Consider the following 24,009-nt stretch of genomic DNA (forward strand, 5'->3'; position numbering starts at 1 on the left):
GAATGGCTGGGTTGTGTTGTGCAGGGCGGGGGCTGGTGTGGTCCCATCCTGCCCCAGACACTGACTTGCCGGGCCCAACAGGAGCTGCCATGAGAGATCGCGGAAGGGAGAGGATCTGCTTCTCAGGACTGCCTGAGTCAGGTGCCTGTCTCCACAGTGTTCTGTTCATGTGTACTTAGTTCTGTGGCTCTTCTTATCTCTGAGATATTCAACTTCTGTCTAGAGGCAGTATCTAGATATAAAATGTTCCTGAGAGGTGCAGAAAGAGATGGCGGGGCATCTGAGGTGGCTTGACCTCACTGCAGGCAAGTCCTCCATTTGGGGCCCCTTAGCTGAGGACCTCTGGGGCCACCAGGCAGAGTCCCCATGGGGGGCTCACCATAGTGGTTCTCCCTTGTTCCCACCCATGCCCCAGGCCCCCTTGTTGTGGCTCCTGACTTTTGGCAGGACATCTCCAGTTTCCATCCTCCTGAGTCCATCTGCAGTTGAATAAGGAGGCCCTTTCTCCAGCCCCGGCATGGTCACTGCTGCTTCTGGGAGTCTCCTCAATCATCCAGCATGTTTGAACCCTGACTAGATGGCAGGCACTGTGCAAGGCACAGGGGACCCAGTGATGGATGAGACACAGTCACTTCCTTCAGAGAGCTCACAGTCATGCTAGGAGACAGACACATGTGACATGAAAACAGCATACCATAAATAGCAAATGTTCTGTAGTATCGCAAAGAATGTGGGAAGACAGAAGCGAGTAGAGAGAGGAGGGAGGGGGAGAATGACCACAAAGACCATAACTGTTTGCTGCAGGGCTTAGGTAATGGTGAATTTCTCTTAAGAGTCACCCTCTGCTAAAGCAATGGCTTTTCATCTTTGTGCTTTCGGTAGCAAAATCACTTTTCCAAACTTCTGCACAGATCGCCAAGAAATAAAACCAAAGCAGAGGGCATTTACGAAACTGGGAGCAGGGTGAGGATGGGGATGAGGGTGGGGGTCGAGTGCTCTCTGCCTGGCTGCATCCGTGCACCTGCAGTTTCAGAAGCCTGACCTCTGTTCTTCCCGAGGTGGTCATATACTGATTCAGGTTGCTGTTGAGGACCACTCTCCCTTGGAAGGGCCTGGAACCTACGGGCTTGTCATAGGCAAATCTAGAGGTGATCTTGTGATTCCTGCCTTGGGCCCAAACTGGACAGCTAGGCTTTTCTTTTGGGGAAGGGATGCCTAAATAAGATCCAGGTAGGAAGGAATGGATTAGAGTGAGGAATTGGTTTCCTTTTCCTAGCGTGGGATGAGTTGGTGGCTTCCTGGAGTTGTGCAGTGTGTGAGCCTGTAAGGGGAGGTGCTGCCAGTGGACAGTGTCTCTGAAAGGGGTCTGTTTGGGACTTGTCAGTGCAGAGAGCTCTGCTGGGAAGAGCTGTGCTTTCTGGTCAGACCTTGTCTACAGTTCCCCAGGGAACCCAGGGAGCTCTGTGGGGCTCTATGCAGGTGGCTAAACGGATACCTGCCAGGAGAAGGTGAGAAGCCAGAGGCCAGCAGAGGTGAGTTCAACCAGGCTGGCACAGGCGAGTTCTGTAGGTGAGTTGGCTGCTCCAGCTCACCTGCGACCCTGGAGAGCGCTTACGGCGCCCTGGACCCTGAGCACATCATTTTCCGTGTATTGGCTTAGTTGATCCTCATAACAACCCCATGCATTAGGTATTATTTTTACCCTCCTTGAGCTAATGAGGAAATTCAGGCACAGAGGTTCCCTGGGTAATTAGTGGTAGAGCTGGCATTCACATTGAGGCAGTCTGGCTTTCCAGAGAATGCACTTGAGAACTTTCTATACATGTCACAGCAGCTTCATGAGAGAGGGATCCTCCAGTGTCCCACAACTGGGGATTCTTACGTGCGACTTCAGCTCTAAGTGACCAGTTGGAGAACACTGTATGTGTAGTTTAATATTAAATACTTTCTGATGCAGGCATGTAGAAGCTGGTGCCAGGCTGCTTTGCTGACTGAACAGAGAGGCTATAAGACAGGGAGTATTCCTCAGAAAGCAGCTCCTGCCTAGAGGTGACTTCCAGCTGTCTTGACCTGTCACTCTGTGCTGGTCTCCCAGCATGCAGCCCCTGGTTAGGGAGACATGGGGGACTCTGGAATCAGGGCTGCAGACCAACAGGGGAATATGTTGGCCTTATTCCTCCTTCCCCGACTAACTCAGCATGCTCCTACCCATGATGCCCTTGGCCGTGTGCTCTTTACAGAAGGGGGGCTTTTTAGCTGTGTGCCTGACTGGCAAGGGAGTTCTGCGAAGGGGCACCCCACACACAGGCAGCTCCTCAGCACCTGCACCCAGGTCTCGTGGATGACAGGTGTGCCAGTGTTAAGTGCTCCCCAGGCGGCTGTGTGGCCCCAGCAGGTGCCCCCTCCAGGCCCTTGGCTTTGGCTATCTTTTCCTGCTTCTTGGCTCTTTCTCTGCTTCCTCACTTTCACTAGAAGTTTGTTTCTTTCTTTGTGAGAAACTTATGAGTAGGTGGTTTGTGGTGGGAGAAGGCAGAGAATGGAAGAATTCTGGATTATCTGTGGGTTTTCATTAACTGCTCTTTCTGTCCCTCATTACCAGGATGAATGAGATTTGCTTCATAAAGGATCAGGATGCTTGTGCCATTTTGCAAGAAGTTGTTAAGGACTTTTTCTTAGAATCAAACATTAAGCTAGAAAAACAAATCCAACATAAAACCCTGAAGCAAAAAAGGAATCCAACAGAAAATGCCATTCTGTTCAAACTTATGGCCTGCAGGAAAAATTTCAAAAATATTCCATCAAAAGGCTAAGCAGCAGGCCTCCCGTTTAAGTTCTGCAACTGTTATAGGATGTCTGTATTTCACATACCGCTTTGAAACATTACCCTTCTCATCCTGAATGATCAAATGCCTTCTCTCGCTGACTCTCATTCTGTGGTTCTGAATAGGGCAGCTATTGTTCTCCAGCAGGGCATGGTTTCAGTGTCACATCATTCTGGTAAAGTATTGACACAAACCAGCATTATTCTTGGATCTCCCTTTCTCTTTGGTCCCCTTTCTTCTGGGCCTAAAGAGATCACATCCAGAAAAGCAGTTGGGTTTTCTAGGTTGGGGCGGATGCTAGGTACTTCCTAGTGGGCTTTTTGGCCATGAAAGGACTGCTCTGTTCTGCCACCCATGGTGCGTGGGTAGAGACGCGCTGTGGTCACGAGGCAGGGGTTGGATTTCCAGAGGTCTCTTGGCTTAAATGCACTACGAAGAACTTTTGTTTCCAAAGTCAATTTATTGAATATTAAGTCATAAAGCCAGTGATATAATTTTAATGAAAAATATCCTGTATCACTCAAGACTTAAAAGAACAAAAATACCTTAGAAACACTGCTTTGAAAAATAATCACATTAACTTTACACACAACAAAGTCCTTTCTTAAGCTTTATTTAAGAAATCGAGTACTATATAGTTCAATATATATAAGACACATCCAGTATTGTGTTCCTGATAGCAAGTGCATAGATTTTGTTAAGATATCATTTTCACTCAATATAAACGTTTCATGGTCACATGAAGATAATATTCCCAGTGATTTGCCCAAGCATGAGAGGAGAAAACAGAACACAGCAAAAATAGTGAACTACAACAGAGATGAAAAACAAAAACAGCAAATTAGCAGAACAGTCGATTCCTGATAAGTGAATAAGCTGATTGTTTGGTCACAATGTTTTATTCACTTATCAGGAACGATTCACAGTACATTTATGTTCACTGTGTGTCCTAGCCTGCTAGCTAAGAGTCCGAGCCCCTCAGCTGTGGGCTGGGCAGCTTGTGTGGCTTCCATCAGCAGGGCGGGTGTTGACAGTGCTGCAATACAAAGTGGTCTGTGTGTGGCAAACCGATACACCTTGTTCACACTGCAGCAGGGTCATGCTGACTCAAAACTATGGGTCTGAATTCAGCAGGGACCAACTTGATAGTCATAAGTGCTTAAAGGAACTAGCGTTTTCATCCCCTTCTTTGGAGAATTATTTGTTGCTTTAGAAGAGCAACAAAAACTGGCTTTGTCTTTCTCTTCCTTTGCTTAGCATGAGTATTTTGTCTTGTGCCAAAAAGGTGGATCTATGTACTTCTAGATTTAAAAAATAAACACTTACACCTTGGAAATAATTTAGTCACCCCCCATACCTCCCAACATCCCCCTCCCACCTCCCTAATACAAAGAAATCACACCCTTAGCCATCCTTTCCCACTAATGTAGGCAGTGCATTTTCAGAGGCAGACTGCTGAAGGCTATGAGGAGACTGAAAGCCGAAGTGGCAGCAGGAAGTGAGCTCCATCCTTGCAGGCTGGAGCTGGTGGCATCAGCATCACTGAGGCAGCCAGCCCCGGGGAGGGAGCCTCCCTTCCTCCACCTCGCCAGTCCCCTCTATTGTTAAGCAGACTAGAAAATACAATCTTGGGCCAGAGGGGCTGCTGCAACGAGAGGGTAAAGAGCCTGAGCACCTACTGGGAGAGAGTTCACTGGCACCCAGAGGAGGGCTGCCAGGTGCTGGGTGGCCTGAGTCAGACAGAGCTTGTGCGTCTGAAAATAGTGGAAGGAGAGATAAGACAGAGGGAGCAAACATCGACGGAATCTTGTAAGAGCACTTTAAGAGCGATCAGATTCCTGAGCATAGGCAGAACAGGGCCTGTGGCTTCAGTCTGTGAGGGCATAGAAGGAACAGTATTTGATAACTGGCCTTGGGGTGACAGTGGGGATGAGACTTACTCTGAGCTCTTATGTTCATCCAGGAGGGAGTGTGTGGATGCATATGGCGTAATTAGCTTGTGTTTGGAAAAGGACAGTAAACTATGAAGACAGCTTGAATGTGAGAAACTTGACCTCCCCATGCCCGCCGCCCCCCAGACTGAGTAGGGCTTCCGTTTGGGCCCTTGGAAATACTTCTTTTCCGTTAGTGTTAATAATTAAAGCTGCTCCTGGATTCCATTAGCTTGTAGAAATAAATAATTTAAATGACTTTTCTATACATATCTTTTGATTGATGGCAACAAATAGACTTAAGTTTAACCCTTTTCACATCTTCTATTCACGGCTAAGTTTATTTTTCTTGCCTGGAGAACTCACCTCTTTTAGAAAGGTGATTAGTGTCTATGAAGAGTTCGACTGTACTGATGTGGCTTTGGCCTCGTGGGTATAGAGGAAACCCCAGCAGCAGTCTGGAATGTATGTTAAGAACTGCAAGGATAGATTCATGAGGGAGGAGAGAGAAGGTGAAATTAACCTGTGTGGTCAAAAGACCGTAAAACACCTTGGCAAATCCAACCCCGTAGGCAGTTACTGAGGTGAACTGTAGAAAAAAGTGTGTAAATCTTGGAAGCAGGAGTTCGAGTGGGCGGTTGTACATAAATCAAAGGTGGCTGGTGTGCAGTTTCCCCTTTCCCAAATCAGATATTCACTTAAGTGGAATCGACTGTATCTTTTTACACAACATAGAGAAAAAAACAGATACGTGAAACAGTGAGGTGTGTAGATGTATCACCAACACATAATGACTACCAACAATACAACACGCAGAGAGAGAAACAAGTATTAGGAAAATGGTTTAATATTGGAGACAGAAGCAAAAAACTGCATCACACAATAACATACATTACAAAAATAAGTTTGACTGTTTCAACTACACAGTTATGTTCACAATGAGGACAGAAGAATCAGAAAAAACTTTGATCTAAACAGCAAAAAAGCAAACCCTAAAGTTTTAACTAATACATTTATCCACTTAAAGTGACTGAGTACTTCTAAATCTAATTACCTTATTGTGTTAACTGCACAATACAGAATAAAAAGTGAAACTTACCGCTGTTATTTTAAGACAAAATTCTAATGCTAGATATAAGCAAAGGGAAAAAAGAAATCAAGCCAAAGTTTTTAATTCTCAAAAGAAAAGCAACTTTCTTTCTATCAACCCAAAATCAAACTTGAAATCAGTCATTGTCAGGGGCCCACCAGAGTAAGCCACAAAAATTTCCACTTTTTTTTAATCTCCAGTATAAAAAGTTCCACTGGTACAAAATGCTTAAGTACAATCAGTTGTAGAAATAGGAAAGCCTGCGTATTTTTCTTCTTTTTTTTGGCTCAAATTCCATCAAACAACAAAATCCAAATGCATCAATAAAACAAACAATACTCAAATGGTCTTACAGTTTCCACTAGGGTGCATTAACTTTGGCTTTTCTCAGACAATATTTAAAAACTAGTTTGTAATTCTAAACAAAATGATTATTAATCTATAAACATCAATTCTCACAGCACAAAAAAAACACAAATACATTTTTTGTATGACATTATTCAAAAAGGTAATGAAACTACAAGTTTTTTTTAAAATTTTATTTTTTTAATTAGCACTTAAGATAATAAAAACAAACAGTGAAATGATTCCAGAGTAGCACAAGCCAAATAACTCTAACCCCTATGGTGAAAGAAAGATGAACTCATTAAGCCTTTGAGGACTGCCATTGTATCACAATTCTCTAATTTAGATTACAAATAACTATTCTCTACATTTGATTAAAAAAGCAGTTTCCCTGTGTGTTTTCTTCTGGCATAGGCCCTTTGCACCCTTGCAGCTTTGTCCTTTTGATACTAAAAGATCAAGTGGATAGAAGGACAGTTTGTCTCTGAAGAAGAAAGTTATCTTTTAGAGAAGGGCAAAAAAGGACTTTCCCCCTCATGCCCTCTCTTGGTTACTTGTGAAGAAGAAACACTCGACTGGGAGTGCGGGTCCTGAGCCTCCTGTCCCCTGCCCTCAGTGTTTCCTCTGGGGGAGATGCATGCAGGTGGGTTGAGAGGGAAATGGGGAGGGGCATCTGCTTCAGTAAAGAAATCAAAATTGGTTTTCGTTGAGGTTTATTTAATTGATAAGGAGTTTCAGAATGAAATAGTCTTAGAAATTCAAGTGGTGGGCTCTTGTGTTTCCATGTATGTGTTGACACACATCGTCTTCTCAGAGAGACAGATGTGGTAACTGTTGTTACTAAGCTGATTGCTGCAGGAAGTACAAAATAGCCCTCAGAGGATGAAGGAAGGCCCCAGCAGTAGTAAACACGTGTGACGATAATACAAATCATGTCATTGTAAGTGCATGTGCTTTAAGAAGGAAACGTTTGTTATTAATTTTTTTTTGCATCAGTAGAGGCTAGTCCTTTCCATCCCAGGGCTATCACATCCACACACACTGATCCTAACAGGGTGATGAGCAGGGAAGGGGAGCTGAGATCAAGAAGCTTCCGGGGCATGCTAGAGAGGAAGGCTGGAGTTTGTGTTGGGGCAGTATGTGTGACATTAGGATTTGTCAAGACAGCAAGGTACCTGTTCACAGAAAGTCATATGGCACTTTAAAAAGTGGCAGCAGGAATTGGTGCTAGGTATTTGGTCAGTAAATTGCGATAAAGAACTGAGCTTTACTTAGATGGTCAGTCCCCTTTAAATGCGTTCAATTAAACAAGAAAAACAAGAAGGCTGGAAAAGGGCGATGGGCTTCTAACTCCAGACACCTGGTATATTCAGAGGTATCTACTGGGGTCGGAGATGCCCCAGCATAATGGCTGATTAGAAACAGTATTTAGGAGTAGTTAAGAAACAAAAGCAAAACCCCTCACAAGACTATCCTGCCACAAAGTCGTTTTACTGCACAGTATATGAAACTATTGTAGACTAGGACACACCGCTAAATGTGATCTCAAAAGCATACAGGATTGTTAGGTGCTGAATCTACCTCCGTTTTCCCTCAGGGTTTATCCAATTACTAATTAAAACTCCAGAAGGAATTCTAGTAGCACAGTAGGAATTCTTTTCCAAAAAACAATGAGAAATAATCAAAAGTAGTATAGGATTTTTTTTCCCTTTAGATTGGCCTCATGGAATCTTTTGGATCTTAATTCTTTTGGATCTTAACCAAAGAAAAAGTAGTCATTGGAAACAACTTACTTAGAGGATAGATGCAGGGAAAAATATCCAAATTAGAAACACCCCAAAACAAACTCAAATCATGACAGTAGAAAAGGTTAACATTCCAGATAGCTCTGGTTAGAAAGGGTTAAAAGTTCAAAACTTTCTCACCTTAGAGGTTTCCATAGATTATGAAGAAAATACATGGTGAGGTTGCCTTCACAGCACTGATGTGCGGAGTGGTTAAAAAAGTGGGACATGGGCACTTATACAATGTCTTACAAAAAACATCAGAGAAATAACAAACAATAACAATTTCAGGCAACAAGACCACAGGATAGCAAGTTAACAAAGTTTTTAACTTTTTTTTTTTTTTTTTAAATATTAGGGATTTATACAAAACACATAATAAAATACCCATGTTATCAAATTACTTCTCACAAGAAACACACTGAAGCTCTAGGAAGGAAGTACCTTTGGAATTTGGCACTATATATTTTCACTTTTTTTCTTTAAAAGAAAAAACAGATCACATTTTGCTGAACACAAACACATCTAAATAGTTCACAATTAAAAAAAATGACATCAATGCTTCACAAGCCAACACAAAACTTATTCTGGAATAGGTTTTTTTTTTTCCCCCTCACATGAAATTTGTTTTAAGCAAACAACTTTTTTTTTTTTTTAAATTCTTTTTTTTTTTTTGTATTAAGTAAACCAATTCTAAACTTGTCTTATCAACAAAGAACATTAAGACCATAAGACTCATGATGAAACCACAACTTAATTCACAGAAGCACCAACATAACACAGTTTACAGTAACCTTTCTCCTGTACATTGAAACAGTATAAAATATAGGTAATTTCATGTGCATTAAACCATGGATTGTCTAACTGTGAGTTCAGCAAAAGGTGACACAAATAGGTAGCATTTGCCCCAAAACAGGGTAAATATTTTTCTTATACTAATCTACAAAAAGTGGTTCTATATATATATCTTAATGAGAAAGTGAGCCACCTAAAATGGCCTTATCAAAAAACTTTACACTGCCTGAAAAATGTAAAAACTATTACAGACCTCTAGAGACTTAAAATCAGACAGTTTTTTTCTCAAACTGTTTTTGGAAGTAGTCTGTTAGAAACCAACATTCTGTGTCCCTGGACACATATTGCTATTGTTACCAGTGACCGGGAAGAATGCCAATCCCTGTATAATACTTTCAAGTCTGTTTTATGAAAAGAAAAAAAATAATAAGAAAAAAACATTTTTGCCACAGGTTTTTTCTATAATGAATTTGTCTAATAAATTTCAGTCTTGCATGAATGCAGCAATGTTTTTCACATTGACTTCCCAGAATTCATAGCTAGATGAGGTCACATGCAAATTTCAAAGGTCAAACTAGATCAAAGGTCAGTAGGAGAACCAAATATGATGTGAGGTCAGAAAGACATCAGAAACAATGACGGGACGATGAAACTTTTTTTTTGAGACGCCACAGGGACATGCTAGGCAAACGATGAACTAACGGGCATGAAGATGTCTAGGGAAAAAACAAGGAAGAGTAAAAAGTTACACAGAATCTATGCAGCAGCAACAAAATAACTTTTAAGGGTGCAGGAGAAAATCTAATGCAAATCTTCCGTCATTAGGGAGTCTCCGAGCCATTCACATAATTTGCATTTCTTACACTCTTTATCCACAGCACAATGAAACCCCAAGAGAATCCATCTGGAGAGAGTGAGGGGATGGATTCTGGATGTTGTGGGGTGAGGGACAGGGGAGAGGGTCCAGTTTCAACAAATGTGACATACGGGGAAAGTCAGACGACTGAACTGTAAACTAGATAATGGAAGTTACGAACAAAATCATCAGACAGATACAAACAACGAGAAGATAAAGCATGAACTTTAGGTCTAGGGTTCAACGGTGAAAAAAAGCCCATTCCTAGAACAATTCCTCTAGAGACTACTTCAGAAGGTTCTAGCTAGACAGAGAACTGCTCTTTAGGTACCCAATAAGTTAACAATAGGCAATAAATAACTTCCATTATTTCTGAGGCAGTAAAAATTTTGTATAAAAATAGAAATGCTTTTTTTACAAATAAAATTTACAGGCCTGTGGCTTTCTTTTTTATTTATGTATTTATGTATTTATTTATTATTATTAAATTTATCTTTCAAGAAACATCAAGTATTTTCACTCATTTTTATTTTTTAAACCCTGTAGCTTTAAGAAACAGATCTCTAAATCTTTTTGTACATTAATCCTTTCTAAAAACTAAAATAAAATAACAAAGTAGACAACCAGTGTAATAATTTGACCAATAAATGTTATGTTTCTTTGAACCCTAAAATAAAATCCTACTTAGTAAAACAAGCCGATGTAGTGGAAAGACGTGTGGTTGGAGTAAGTGCTTCTCCTGGCTTCTCCCTCTCCTAGGCCACCACGTTAACCTCTAAGTGCCGGGCCCTCCCTCCAGGGGCGGGTGCCGGGCAAGGAGGGGTGAATTCTCCAGGCAGTGCTCTTGGGGCACCAGTGGTTTCAGAGTTAGAATTGCACATTAGCATTTGTTTGCCTTTTAAATTCTCAAGATGCCATTTATTTGTGTATATGCTTCTCTTTAAAAAAGCAAAAACAAAAAAAATTTAAGAAAAAGGTAAAAGGAGATTCAAATTGCAAAACAAAGGAGAATACAGTGGCACAACTGGAGGAGGAATTTACTCAATAGAAACAAGGTAGGCCAAGTTTTAATTATGGCAAACTGGGTAGGGGAAGTGGGTGGGGACATGGAGGCCTTATTGTAAAAATAACCGTCTCTCTTGGTAAAAGTTGGCAATGTGGTCCTCCTCTGCCTTTCCTGTTGAGACAGGCTGGCTCGTGGGACTTACCCTAAGAAAGCTAAAATGAGAGCAGGGAGCCTCTGGGGTTAGGATCAGTAAGGTTTGCTGTCGTTTTTGGAGCGCTTCAGCTGCACCTTCAAGCGTTTCATGCCGATCTGAAAGCCATTCATAGCCTGGATAGCAGCTTGTGCAGAGACTGGATTGTCGTAGCTAACAAAACCTGTAAAACACCGAGGGTGGAAGTCAGGCTGGAGAGGGACCCCAGCAGAAAAGGGAGCCAGGGCTCTGGGGAGGGCTCAAGAGGCAGCATGGGGCGTCAGCCCCACAGGTTTGCCAGTGCTCTGCCCAACTGATTGTGTGTCCACCATGAGTGGACAATGATGCAAGCCCATTGAGCAGCTGGACTGAAAGGTGGTCCGAAGAACACACCCCTCCCCAGAACACTGAAGCGTCAGATGCAATTGTTTGCGGGAATTCAGTTCCATTTACTGAAGTTGCTGAAATCATTGTGTTTCAAGTCTCTTAGCATCTTTCGGTGAGAACCCCAGGTATGTACATGCTACTCAGCTAGTCATACAAGCAGTGTCGTAACTATTTCAGGGCTGCAGGGGATCACATGTCCCAACCAGGTGAGGCCGACAGGCAGGCTCGGGAAGGGCTGGAGAAGAGCAGATCCTGTCAAGCCCCTGCCTCACTCCAGCTCTCCATGGTCTGTCACACAGAGCCCACGCCTGTTTGCCTGGAGGATGGGTCAATTAGCAAGTTAACTCTACCGGTTGGGACCAGGGAGACTAGGGAAGTGCTGGGCCTTTCTCCTTATCTCCCTTTCCATTTCCAAAGCTCCAGTGAATTCAACAGAAAGGAAATTGCTACCTGGCATCTCCCAAAGTCTGGGGGCATAAACAGTCAACGGCTTAGAGTTTAATCATCTGATGAGAATTCCCCATCTCTTACTCTGTAGCAGCTACCTCTACCAAAAACAGCAGGGAGGACATGCTTTTGAAAAAGAACTACTGCTACTCTGCAAAGACCCAGAGACAAGAGGACCTCAGTCTCAGAGTCTGCTCCAGCACTGAGAGGCAGCAGCAGAGGTGCAGCAAGGCTGTGGAGGGTGGTGACAGGAAGCTATTGTCCTCATTTACTTTTAGGTATGAACGTCAGCTGTTCAGAAGGTTCTGTACTAAGCACTTCCATCCATCTGCTATTAAAGATAAAGAAAATTCCTTGACAAACTGGAGGAGGAAGAAAAGGACATGACTTTCTGTACATTCTCAGCTGATAAAAAGGGGAATGCAGCGTAACGCTGGTCAGCTTTTCAGAGGCAGGCCGTACTGCAAAGTGGCTGTTTAAATTTTTATTCAGTCTCATTCCCAGTAAATGGGATCTGAGATTTTTGCTCTGACTTTCCTTTCTCTTGGGGTCTTTATCAAGGAACAGCAAGATAGTTACAGAATGTAAATGGACAAAGGATAACAAAACCTGGCTAAGAACTAGGAAGGAAGGAATGGGGTATTACCTTATGATGGCAACCCTAATTAATTCGGCTGGCTCATCAGGCAGCCTGGATGCTACAGTGATTAACAACAATGGAAACCAGTCCATCATGCTCAAGAATTGTCTGCTGACACTAATAGCTATGGTTTACATTGGCTAATCTGTTTTCAAGGAAGTAAATATTAAATCATGAAGCAGAATGCCCTTCCAAATAAACCCAGAATATTATTTATGAAAAACAGAAGAGGCAGCCTCAAAACTGTCTGGTAGAAGGCCTCTCTGGCCCCACCCCCCAGCCACATGGAAGGAGCTTAACTTCCTTACGTGACTCGGCACAATGCCCCCGACTGAAGGAACTCCAGCCCCTTCCGCCTAGCAACCACCTAACCAATCATCACCTGCCTCTTTAGCTCCCGCCCAGCAAACTTCCTGCCCAAACCCTGACCAATCACCATATGCCCTATCAACCTCCTGCCCACTCAACTTCCCGTTCGGCAAACTCCCCGCCTGGCAACCGGGACTAACCAATCATCACCCGCCGCCACTGCTCTCCCACAGCCCCAAGCCCTCTGCCCCTATAAAACCGACCGAACAAGGAAAGCGCGCGCGATTCCTCCCTTCCCGCTTGAGTCGCCCGGAGATCCCAATAAAGTCGGTACCGGTCACCATGCGTCCTGCCTCGTGTCTACTGGGTGCCTGCCTCCGTGGGTTGGGGTCCCACAACCAGAGGTCGCACAAAAACCTTGTAAACCTTGTGTAGGGAAGCCTCCCTAAAGTAGGCTCATGCTCAAACACACACATCCTATCATGATTTCATTTGCATATCACTCTTTACCGTCACAAAGGGTTTTTATACAGTTGCCACAGCAGCAGCCTAATAATGGGTTCCAGCTGAAAGCTTTGCCACTAGGGTAATGTGACTGTAAGTGGCTGACAGGTGGAGTCCTTTAACGGTGCCTTCAGACCTTCCAGGGTGATAGCAGAAATGAGAAAGATCTTATGATAATAGTTTTAGAAGCCAAAACATTATCTTTGGACTGGTTACCCATTACCAGCCAGAGTTAAGTTTAAGAACCACCCTCCCTTTGCTACTTTCCTTTATGACACTCAATTCTGTGTGTTTCCTCCGGCCCCTACCAAACTTGGTTTTATGCTGTTATTACCTCCCACTGACATGAATTATTAAATTGCAGGAGTGATTAAAGCAAATATTCTAGCTCAAACTGGGCACTGAGCTTGTCAAGTAATATACAGTTGAACAACTTGGCCTCTAAACTGCTTTGGGGGCCAGTAGGGTTTGAATAATGAAACAAGGAATATATTTAAATGCTATTGTCCTGGTGTGAAACATCAGTATGGGAAGTGAACTTCCCTTACTCCCTAAGGGAGTGAAAACCACCACAGGAAGCAGAGTCCAGGATGATTGAGGAAAGGGCATGTGGCAGCTCAGGTAACAGCTGCACGCTCCTGGACTCCATATTTATTCCCACAACCCCTGCCAGTCTCACACTCCCCCACTGTGGCCTTCAGATCCCATCATCATGCAGTGCACTGTGTAACCGTGAGATCCGTCAACCGCTCATCCTGGGAACGTGGATGAGTGGTGTGTTGAGGCTGATGAGTGGGTTTCTGTATGTGAAAGTGTCTGTCAAGGCCAATAAGCCCCTAATATGGTGTTGCCCATAACCATGGTGTCTGAAGTGTACTAAACCTGGAGGGGTAAGGAATTAGTGGGAAAGATGGGCTAAATGTGGTTAGACTCCGTAATAGTATAGTCTAGAACATTACCTAAGGCATGGGCATTGACATTAATTTCCCAGAGCCTTCGTTTGTTTGCCCAAATCTGCTTAAAAGGATCCAGAAAATGAGAGCCCCCCACCACGCGGGGAAGGCCCTATGCTGACTGAAATTGCCAGTCACGTTTTCCTTCCCATGACTGTTCACTTGGGAGCCCAATGCAATAGTCTAGCTTAGTTTCTTTTGCATACCAAAGCACTTGCTCAGATTGGTCTGTTTGTCAATGAAGACTTTAGCAGAGATAACATTTCCAAAAGGCATGAACATCTGCAGAATGTCCTGGTCTCCAAATTCTTGTGGAAGGTGGTAAATAAAGAGGTTTGCCCCCTCTGGACCTAGGGAGGAAAAAAAATCAGAGTAAGATATTCCTTGAGTCTTAGTTTCCAAAGTCTCTTCTTAGGAATACTATAACAACAGGTAGGTTAAGCATTTTGCTTTCTTTCAATACAAAGAACAAAGAGATGAATAAGTGTAAAGTGCTGGAGTGACTTTCAAGAAAGTAATCATCCTTCAGATTTTCTTGATTTCCAAAGACAGGCTGGCTACAAACGGCTTCCTTTTCACAGACAGTCTTCTGTGAGTCACTGGTACTATAGCCCCCTGCCATGCATTTCAGTCACCTCTTGGGTGGCCATATTTTCTCAGGTATAGTCAGGCTCTGAGAAGAAAAAAGGGTGCTCTGTGCATTCTAAGCAAATTGTAAAAATTTAGAATAAATTTGCCTAGTTGTCTAGTCAGTTTTGATTTGCCAAGTCTCTTAACACACAGTCTAATAATCATCTTTATGAGAAATGACTGGCACTGAGTCGACACAAGGAAAGGAGGTAGGCTGAGTCTTGGCAAATACTGAGGCAAGCCAAGCTCTGCCTGCCCACCCTCCTTTCCCAGCAAATACAGGCAGCAAGGACAAGATCTTGGCCCTGCCGGTTGCAGAAGAGGTATGCGCTCCTAAGCTCCCCTCACTTTCCCTCTCTTGACTCTCTCCCACCCATATGAGCACCATTTGAAAGTTAAAAGCAGCACAAAAGGGAAGAAATATGAGCGGAGGGAGATAAGGGCTGGCTGTTTCTTGGGCATTCCAGGCATGGAGTCTTCCAAGGAGGGGCGCTCACAGAACTGGTGAGGTGACTTCTGCAGCAGATCAGGAATCCTCAGCTGGCTTCCACAGGAAAGGAACAGTTCTGCCTGCTGAACTGGACAACCCCAGGGGACAGCTACACTGGGGTCCCTAGATGCGGGAAGGGGGTCTGTGTGTGAGATGAAGAAAACTAAAATGGGGATAAAAAGAACTTTGTAAAAATGTCAAACCAAGCCTCTTCCCCTGCCTCCACAAGATAAATCACAAAAAAGTGTCCTAATGGTTAGGACTTTTCAAAGAAAACTTCTTGGGGCAAACTGTGGAAGCCACAGAGATGGAGTAGTTAGTTCTTTCTCATTTAAAAGTGGGTCTTCATGACTACTGTAACTTTTTATATTGCTTCCAATTTCCATGGACATATCCATATTACAGGCCATGGGAGGGAGTCTGTTTTAAAGGGACATGATTGCAGGGAGGCCTTGGGTCCCCAGATATTTTCTGGTTTTCAAAGAATCAAAATTTAACATGAAAAGATGCAAAACCCAAAACACTGGAAAGGGATGTTCTGAGTGCTGCTGTGTGTGCATCCTTGGCGATGTGTTTGCTGGTCAGATTTGCTGCCCCCAGCTTTCATGTTCCTGCTGCACAAAAGATCCAAATGCACAAATGAGGGTTTCTGGGCCCCAATCTGAACGTGAAGTACATCTCACCTCCTGAAGCCGGGGTGAAAATACAGTTTCAGTGCACATGACAGATGATTGGCTATGCCTGAGTAATCCTAGCTTTCTAGAACGTTGCTCATGCTGAATGGATCTTTGCCCAACAGAGACCGAGGAAACTGAGAGACCACTAAACAAACACAAGTAGGTTTTGTCCTTCTGCTCCTGATACGCCCCCTAGAAAATGTCAGTAGTGTCTCTTGACACAGATCCCCCAATTTTTTCATCATGAAGAAACAGTTTGGTTTTGTATATGCCTCAAGTTTTTAATACTAAAGTGAGAACAAATATTTCATATGGAAAACCTCCCTTGTATGCAACTAAGGTGGCTGAGATGAAGAGGAAAAAACAAAACACATTAAAGAAAAATGAGATTCTACCTGTGTCATCTCTCTTTAGAAGTGGGACACACCTGTTCACAAGTCACCCCTTCATCAGATTTCTCCTGGTGCACGTTTCTGTCACTTGATAGATTCTCTGGTACACTCACTACTGGTCCTGGCTGTTGGGGTGTTCATATTTTGTCTGTCTCATAGGGCACTTGTTCTGGCATAAAGCACTGGAGACGTTTGTAGGAGCAAAGCTTTATGAGGCCACCAGTGTTCCCCTTCCTCATGGGACTAGCCTCCTGCAGGTAGTGGGGAGATGTGGGCCATCAGAGGCTCACTTCCTGTCTGGGGAAAAACACTCCAGGGCACGTGACTAAATCCATCACACTAACTTCTGGGTCTTGTGACCTTGGACAGAACTGTGGACTAGAAAATCTAAACATATATTTAGTACTGGAATTCATTATTAGTTTTTACTCTGCCTGGCATCATTTGCTTTTAAAACTACATTTTAAATATTATGAAGATGTTTAAAATTTCTTGAGCACATATTAACTGGGCGAGAAGGGAATTAGAAGAGAAGGATGAGAAGGTGGGAGATGATTAAAGAAATGCTGTACAAACAAAAAACCTGAAACCATGCTACTGAAAACCCACACCCTTAAATCCAGAGCTGGCAATGGTTATTTTGGCCGATTTTATCTTAATCTCAGAAGGGAAATTACTGCATTAAGCAGTAATCCCTAAAACTCAACACGAGGAAGTTGAGGGCAGTGGGCTCAGGTGAAGCAACTCAAAATATGCTGCTTCAGGGCCCAGACTTTATCCCAAACAGCGATATAGTTTACTGGAAGGCCCTGCTCTACTGGAGAATTGACCACCATTCTCTCAAACCATGGGGGCAACCGGCCCTCTGGCCTCTGTGTGAGGATATCGTCATCCTACAGGATCCTGCTCTCTGCCGTCAGTGACAGCACGATACTCAGACCACAGACAAAAGGAACACACACAGGCCTTTCTTTGGGAAGACAGGTGATGTTTATGATGTAGAGTCTCTTTCACAGGCCTGGGGGAACCACGGTTGTCTGAACACCTGTGCATGTTTCAAAAGCCTACAATAGCCACAGCTAAGAGTAAAGAGAAAGTTATATGAAAAGTAACTTAGCCTTTTATATAGTTTTCATTTTAAAAGTGATCTCCATGTTATTTACACAAAGAAAAAAATCTCTCCCTTCTTTCAAAAGAATACATGAGTATCTGTTAAGCTGTGTTTTCTCAAAACCCACAACTTGTTTTAAGTCAGAATATTCAGATAAAAGCAGTTTACAACTATGGTGAGGATAAAAGAGGGGAAAGAAACTTCAAAAAATCTCCTTTAGTACTTCTCTATTCTAGCTTTTTTTATCCCGTATTTAAGCAAGTCAGAAGAAAATAAGTATCATTTAGCAGAATTTGCTTTAAAGGAGCTTCAAAATTAAGGAAGAATCAAAAGTAAGAATGACCAATGATCCTTATTTGGACTTATGAACCATTTCATAATTAGCTTTAATTTATTCTTAGCATTAAATTCCTGGAGTTTATTTTGCTTTACTGGCAGAGAAGCAAGGTAATCAGTCACTTACTTGCTTTCCCTGAAGACCCCCAATTAAAGACCAAGTCAATCCTAACCATGGATTTTGTCATTCACCTGGAAACCATCGCCTACTGAGAGCCAGCCACATAATCACGGTGTGTGTGGACTCGAAAACCCTGGCAAACACAGGACAGAGAGTGTTTCACCTACCGAAGACTGTGGCCATCCATCCCCTTCCACTAACAAGGAGTTTCTGTCTATGGGAAAGTTGATGGTCTGTGCTGACTTGGGAGAGGGAGGTCCCTGGGAATTTTCTGTAGGCAGCAACTATTAGGTCATTTATGGGAAATTAATAGTTTAAATAACTTAATTATGGGAGGGGGTGAGCAGTCAGAGGATATTTGGGGATTGTAAGAAAGGTGATCAACGTTCCTGGACTTAGAGCTGCAGAGATGCCATAACCCTTCGGAAGATGTAACTGGGGAAAAATTTAAAACCATTTATCTGCAAAGTCAGACTGGTATATAAATACACAATGGACAAGAACGTCATCTAAACAAGATGGATGAAGAATTAAATTAGAAGGTAGCCATAAGATCAAAGGAGAAAGACTGAAATCAATAGTTAGGTTTTTGCTTTTGTTTGAGGGAGAGGGGTCTGTGTTCCCTGATGGGAGTGCAGTGGCTATTCACAGACAGGACCATGGCTCACTGCAGCCGCAGCCCCTGGGCTCAAGCGATCCTCCCCCCTCAACCTCCCAAGTAACTGGGACTGCAGGTACATGCCACCACATCCAGCTTTCAGGTTTTTTTTAAAAAAACATGAGTAATAGAACAACTGCATTCTGTTATGACATGGCTTCAATTTGATACCTGCTAACCGTACTCTGGAGGCCAGTACTGCCTGTTGGGCTGGGCCCTGCAGCCCCTACCTGGAGCCAAGGGTGGCACCTACCTTCCTTCTGGCTGCCAGCAGCACTCTGCTGCTGCAGCAGGCTCTGGCTGTACAGAGTGGGCAGCGCGGCCGCTGCGTACTGCTGAATTCCTGAGTAGGCCTGGGTGAGGGCGTCCATGGTGCCAGCCGTGCCATTCGTCAAGCCTGTGGCGCCAAGTCCTCCATTCAGAGCCGCCATACCTGAGAGCATTTGAGCAACTTTACAAAAAACCCAACAATAGAGAAGAGAAACAGCACTTATTCATTAGTGCTTTCCAAAGGAAGTTAGAGAATCATTTGACACAAGTACAACAGCAAGTACATGCAGCTAGCACACAATTACACTGACAGGAAATTAAAAATGAAACCATGAAGAAAAAAATGATGATAATGGGGAAAAATGACCTAAGCCATGAGAACCCTGACTCTCTAGGCCAGTGATCCAAATGCACTGTGGCACTAGTTAGATGAGACAGCTAAATGCCATGCAGCGTGCTACTGGCAAGTACCATTGTTATCTTTTGGAAATAAAAGCCTTTTGCTTCTCGGAGCCTAGGAGCATGTAAAACACCCTAGGAGCAGAGGCCTGTAACATCTGTACACTGAAATCCATGTACTGGTCTCTTTGAGGAGCTATGGGATGGCTTGCAGGGCTGAGGAGGAAAGGATGAAATAAAATGTTTTTCCCTTAAGCTGCGTGTGAGGAAATGGCAGAGAGGACAAGTTCTGCACTCTTGGACCCAGTGGACCCGGTTCTGGGAGTTCTAGTGTGGGAATACTGGCTTTCTCCACCAGTTCCTGATAACGATGTCAGGAACTAGGGCCTTAGGAATAAGTAGCCTGGGTGATGAAGAACTGAGGCACAGGAAGAAATGTGGGCCCTTCCCACAGTCGCAGAGCTGAAGCTTCTCAGTCAGAATCAGAGTGGTGCTGTTTTCAGCAGCAAACAGTTGTACTCTGTGTGCACACACACATACACCTGAGTGGCAGCTGGGGTTTCAGGCCACTGAAAGAGCTCCGTGTCATGCTTTCCAGTCAGCTGGAGACAGAGCCATGCCTATGGGCTGGATCTTGGCTATCACTTGATGGGAACGGCATGGTGGCCAGTAGACTCGAGTTTCTCCCCGTTACCTGGCTGCTCTTTGGCTCTACTGGGGTTGCTGACTGTCACATTTTCCTTGAATACTGACTCAAAGCAAGCAACACTTCATAGAGTGCTGACTTCCATAAGGAAACGGAAGAAGTGACATCACAATGACCTCTAGATCCCTTTATGATCACAATTTTTAAAGAAAAGATCTGTTTCTGAGAAGATCTTAACAATTGGAGATATGAAAACAGCAAGGATGACTAACTGAAAAACAGGAAAGAAGTCTAATGAGAACGGAGGACAGCGAAGGTAGGCTGCTTGGAAACACCAGGGAATTCAGCAGCAGACTGACCTCCACATGCCTGGCCGCACGACTGCCGTAACAGAGCGGGGGGAATGTTCTGTTTACTCCACTTGTGCTTCTGTTTGGCCAACTTCGCCTCTCCAATTAAAAAGGACACGTGTAAGATATGAATTGGGCCATGGCTTACCAGTGGAGGACTGTCACTGTGCCTCAGCTAGGGTATTCCTGTGCTTCTCAGAACAGACATCAAGCAGGGGGGCGGCAAGGAGTGTGTGAATGGCATGAGGAAGGAGTGACAGCCTCCTGAGTGCAGGCGCAGCCCTGCTGGGTCTGCTTACGTTTTTTACTATGAAGGGGTCTGTTCTCTCTTTTTGTGTCATGTAAGTAAGCGCTTTCCAAAAAGCGTTGACGCAGATTGTTCTAATTGCTCTAAATGATCCCTCAGACACCAGCAAATCACAGTCACCTTCCTGCTACTGTGGCCACCAGGGGCTGGAGAGTCATTTTTCTCTTCCTTCAGTGGTCTTATTTCATCCTCACCTTCCAGTATTTTTGTGATGCAAAGAAACGTCTGTGTTTTCTGCGACAGGTGAGAGGAGTATATATAATAACTTGGGAAGGGCTGGGCACCGCTGATCAATTCTGTTGGTCTCACTTTGGCCAGGATGTCAACAGGGCTGTGGATTACAGATGATCAAGCTCTGGGCATAGCCCTCAGGAAATGTAGATGCCTGTGCAGAGGCAATGCTGGCAGGAGGGGAACGGCAACTTGCCACTCTCCTTGGATCCCAGGGCATGAGGTTCTTCTGGCTGTGCCTCGATGCCAGATGAGCATGGGGTGAAGAGGGCAGCTCTGCTTCGATGGATGCCTCCAAGTTCCCATGGAGGGGTGGGGAGCAGTGCATCACCATGATGGCTTGTCTGCTGAGGGTCAGAGTCTTCAGGCTCTGCCACGTGAGACCCACAGGGGCACCTACCTGTGATATGCAGCCTCCACGACTCGGCTTCTCCAGAGTGCCAGATACACAGGTGGCATTTCATGGCAGTGGCCACTGGGCCCCAACTGCTTTCTCCACACACAGCCATTTTTTAATTGTCCATGTCAGGAAAGCTACCTTCCTACTTTGAACTTTTTCCCCTTTTAGCCAAGAATGTTTTTCTCTTACAACACAGAAGCAGAATGAACTTCCTGCTCTTGAAATACTGGATGGATGTTTGAGGGTATCGTAAGGCTTGCAGTCCAGACAGTGACATTCCAGACACACCCTCCACTCCTGGGTACACTTCACAGAGGCTGGCTGTGTCTCTGGACTACACCTCAGAGGTCACCTGCTTTCTGGAAGGGTCATGCTTATCTCTGCTGGTGCTGTGCATGTAGGAGACAGCTGTGACTGGCCCTGTTTGCCCGGGCAATGGGGGAGGGGCCTGTGCCAGGGACAAAGGGAGGGGCTGGCCACCTCCATGGTATAAATATCCTTGTGAACAAAAAAGTTCTAACAAGTACCAGTGCACGGAGAATATTTTGAACCACAACTAAGAACTTCTGGGAGGGTGGTTCCTAGGTCCAGGGTGGAAAAGCAGCTGAACACATGATAGGATTTGAAGAACCATCAGAGGCGGCCTTCCACTTCTGAGAACAGTTCCTGTGAATCACCTGATGTGCTCTAGATGAAATAATTCTATCACAGAGAGTGTTTGTCAACCCAGCTGCAGCTACCTGATTAGCTCTAAAAGCTCTGGATAACAGAAGCAGAGCTCTAAAGAAAGTTAAGTTGAATAAAATGTTTCCACTTCAAAGAATAGGGCTTTTCCTTGAAATGACCACATGGATTGACCACTTCCTCTCATTTACTGTCATCTCCATCCTCTGCATGCTATTTAGAGAAGGCAGGCTGGAAGCAAGTGACAGGTGTGGCAGTGCACAGCAGGGAGGCCTCTGCACCTGGCCCATCAGTAGGCCGGTATGCAATGTGACTACTGAGTGCCTTCTGCTTAATTACTCTCCAGAGGCCCCCAACTTTCGATAGAGACCCAGGAGCTGGGAGATGACTGAATCTGTTAACATGACACTGAAGGACTAACCCAGAAACATGAGCGTGACTATTTTTTGCACAGCTGGGGGGGTGCTGGTGGGGTGGGGTGGAAAACGAAGGAGATGACACTGAAAAGCAGAATCACAAGCCAAGTGCCATAAGCAGATCACATTTACTGCAAGCTGCCCTGCTAGGTTTTATCCCAAATCAGAAAGAAAAAGGAAGAATATGCTCACAGATTTCTAACCACTTCACTGGTATAAGTTTTCCTTTATACAGATGAGAGATTATCCTTCTAAGCTGCAAGCTGGTAAATGAGAAGTATAAAATGTCTACAATTAGGGTAGATGAAGATCACTACACTGGGTGTCACTTATATACCTGCCTCTGTTATTATGGGCACATGTGTGGGGCTGTGTATAACTTTATGCATATTAGGAATACAGACTAAAACAGTAATTTCACAATGCAAATAGTGCCAAGCCACAAAAATATTCCCAGAGCATCTTCTCTTTCCTGCACTTCACAGAAAATATTTCCATAGACACTTTTCAGCAGGCATCTACAGCTGGTTTTCTTAAAACAATAATAATTTTAGCACTACATGGTAAGCCATTTGGAAGCCATTTGACCTACGCAATAAAACAAGGAAAAATAGAGATGTCACTTGGCATACACTGTAACATAAAAACAGAGACAGACTCTTGAGTCGAAAAAGTATGTTCTTCACCTTAGTTCAGGTATTATTATACAAAACATGCTCAGGGAACCCTGAAAAAATCCAGAGGTGAACACTGATGGTGATTCACATATGTTCCTTCTTTTGATGTTGACAATTCTTATATTTTTAGGGTGCTTTACTGTTTTGTAGCTCTTTACTTCATTAATGTATAAGGGAATTAAAAGGATATCAAACTCAAAACAGTTTAATTTAGCTACTTGTCTACTGGCCAAAAACTTACTTTTCTGGGAGAGGTGTTAGGGCCTCGGGCAGGAAAGAAAGTAAAGCATAGGCTCCAGTGAGCCATCGACTGGCTTTCTTGCTGGCTGCTGTGTCGGTGGGCAAGAGGTGGTTCTATTCAGAAAACCTGAATACTTTCCAGATGGAAACAAATAATGGCTGCTGAGATGGGATTAACAGCAGTGCTGTGGAATCCTCAGTCAACTATTTGAGAAGCTGACTCTGTCCAGATAACCCTGCTTGACAACTTCCTTTGGGAATTATCCAGTGGAACTGGTAGTATAATCATCTTTGTTGAGAAGGAATGGTCTCAAAGAGGATACTCTATCTTGTAAGGTTTGCTCTTGATATTTAGAAACAAGCAGCAAATATTAGCTCTAGGTCAATGCTGAGATTGTAAAACAGCTCTGCATTAGTAACCCTTGCCAAAAACAAGGAATGGATTTTCATTTGTGCCTAGTTTTGGGTTTAATTAAACATTTTCTTGGTTCATACTATCTAGTAGGTGTTACTTGAAACCAGAAATGTTCTTCATTTTCTATCAACTATGCAGACTTATACGAACCCAATGGCAAAGAATTTCAAAAAGCAAAACAATTTAAACCTGTTGTCCTTGCCAGAAGCAAAATGTATGTCACACAAGACCCCACATAAGAACTACTCATGGTTTCTCTGCCATTCAACACAGCCCCGCTCCAGTCCCTGATGAGTACGATGGGAAAATCTCAGCAATGCAGAGCAGAGCAGCATGGACAGGGCAGGACGCAGACGAGAGGACACACACACACCAGTCATGAGCACGTGCTGAGGAGGACAACCATTCCCACTGGCCTGTTACTCTTCAGACCAAGGACAGGCAGGCGGTCAAATCAAAGTCCTTGTTTTAGGGGAACTAGGTCCTGGGGCAAGAGAAGC

At 43.9% G+C, this 24,009-nt stretch overlaps 1 protein-coding gene and 1 pseudogene across 41 annotated transcripts in view; one reads left to right on the forward strand and one right to left on the reverse strand.

The window, feature by feature from the left end:
• Positions 1-5,582: 5,582 nt before the first annotated feature.
• CELF2 (CUGBP Elav-like family member 2) overlaps positions 5,583-24,009 on the reverse strand; it is a 641,808-nt gene continuing 623,381 nt past the window's right edge. For 22 of the 41 annotated variants that reach the window (XM_032258128.1, XM_032258094.1, XM_032258095.1 and 19 more), the window contains 3 exons: positions 18,728-18,925; positions 14,266-14,409; positions 5,583-11,003 (listed from right to left, as the gene is read on the reverse strand). In XM_032258128.1, coding sequence (XP_032114019.1) covers positions 10,876-11,003; positions 14,266-14,409; positions 18,728-18,925 — 470 coding nt within the window. In that variant the 3' untranslated portion in view covers positions 5,583-10,875. The remainder of the gene's footprint in view (positions 11,004-14,265; positions 14,410-18,727; positions 18,926-24,009) is intronic. The other 19 variants (XM_032258102.1, XM_032258105.1, XM_032258106.1 and 16 more) reach the window with 4 other exon arrangements.
• On the forward strand, positions 20,193-21,329 carry LOC116536378 (annotated as a pseudogene).

Source organism: Sapajus apella, unplaced genomic scaffold (assembly GCF_009761245.1).
Source record: "Sapajus apella isolate SASKATOON/1434 unplaced genomic scaffold, GSC_monkey_1.0 scaffold100, whole genome shotgun sequence".
Taxonomy (NCBI): Eukaryota; Metazoa; Chordata; class Mammalia; order Primates; family Cebidae; genus Sapajus; species Sapajus apella.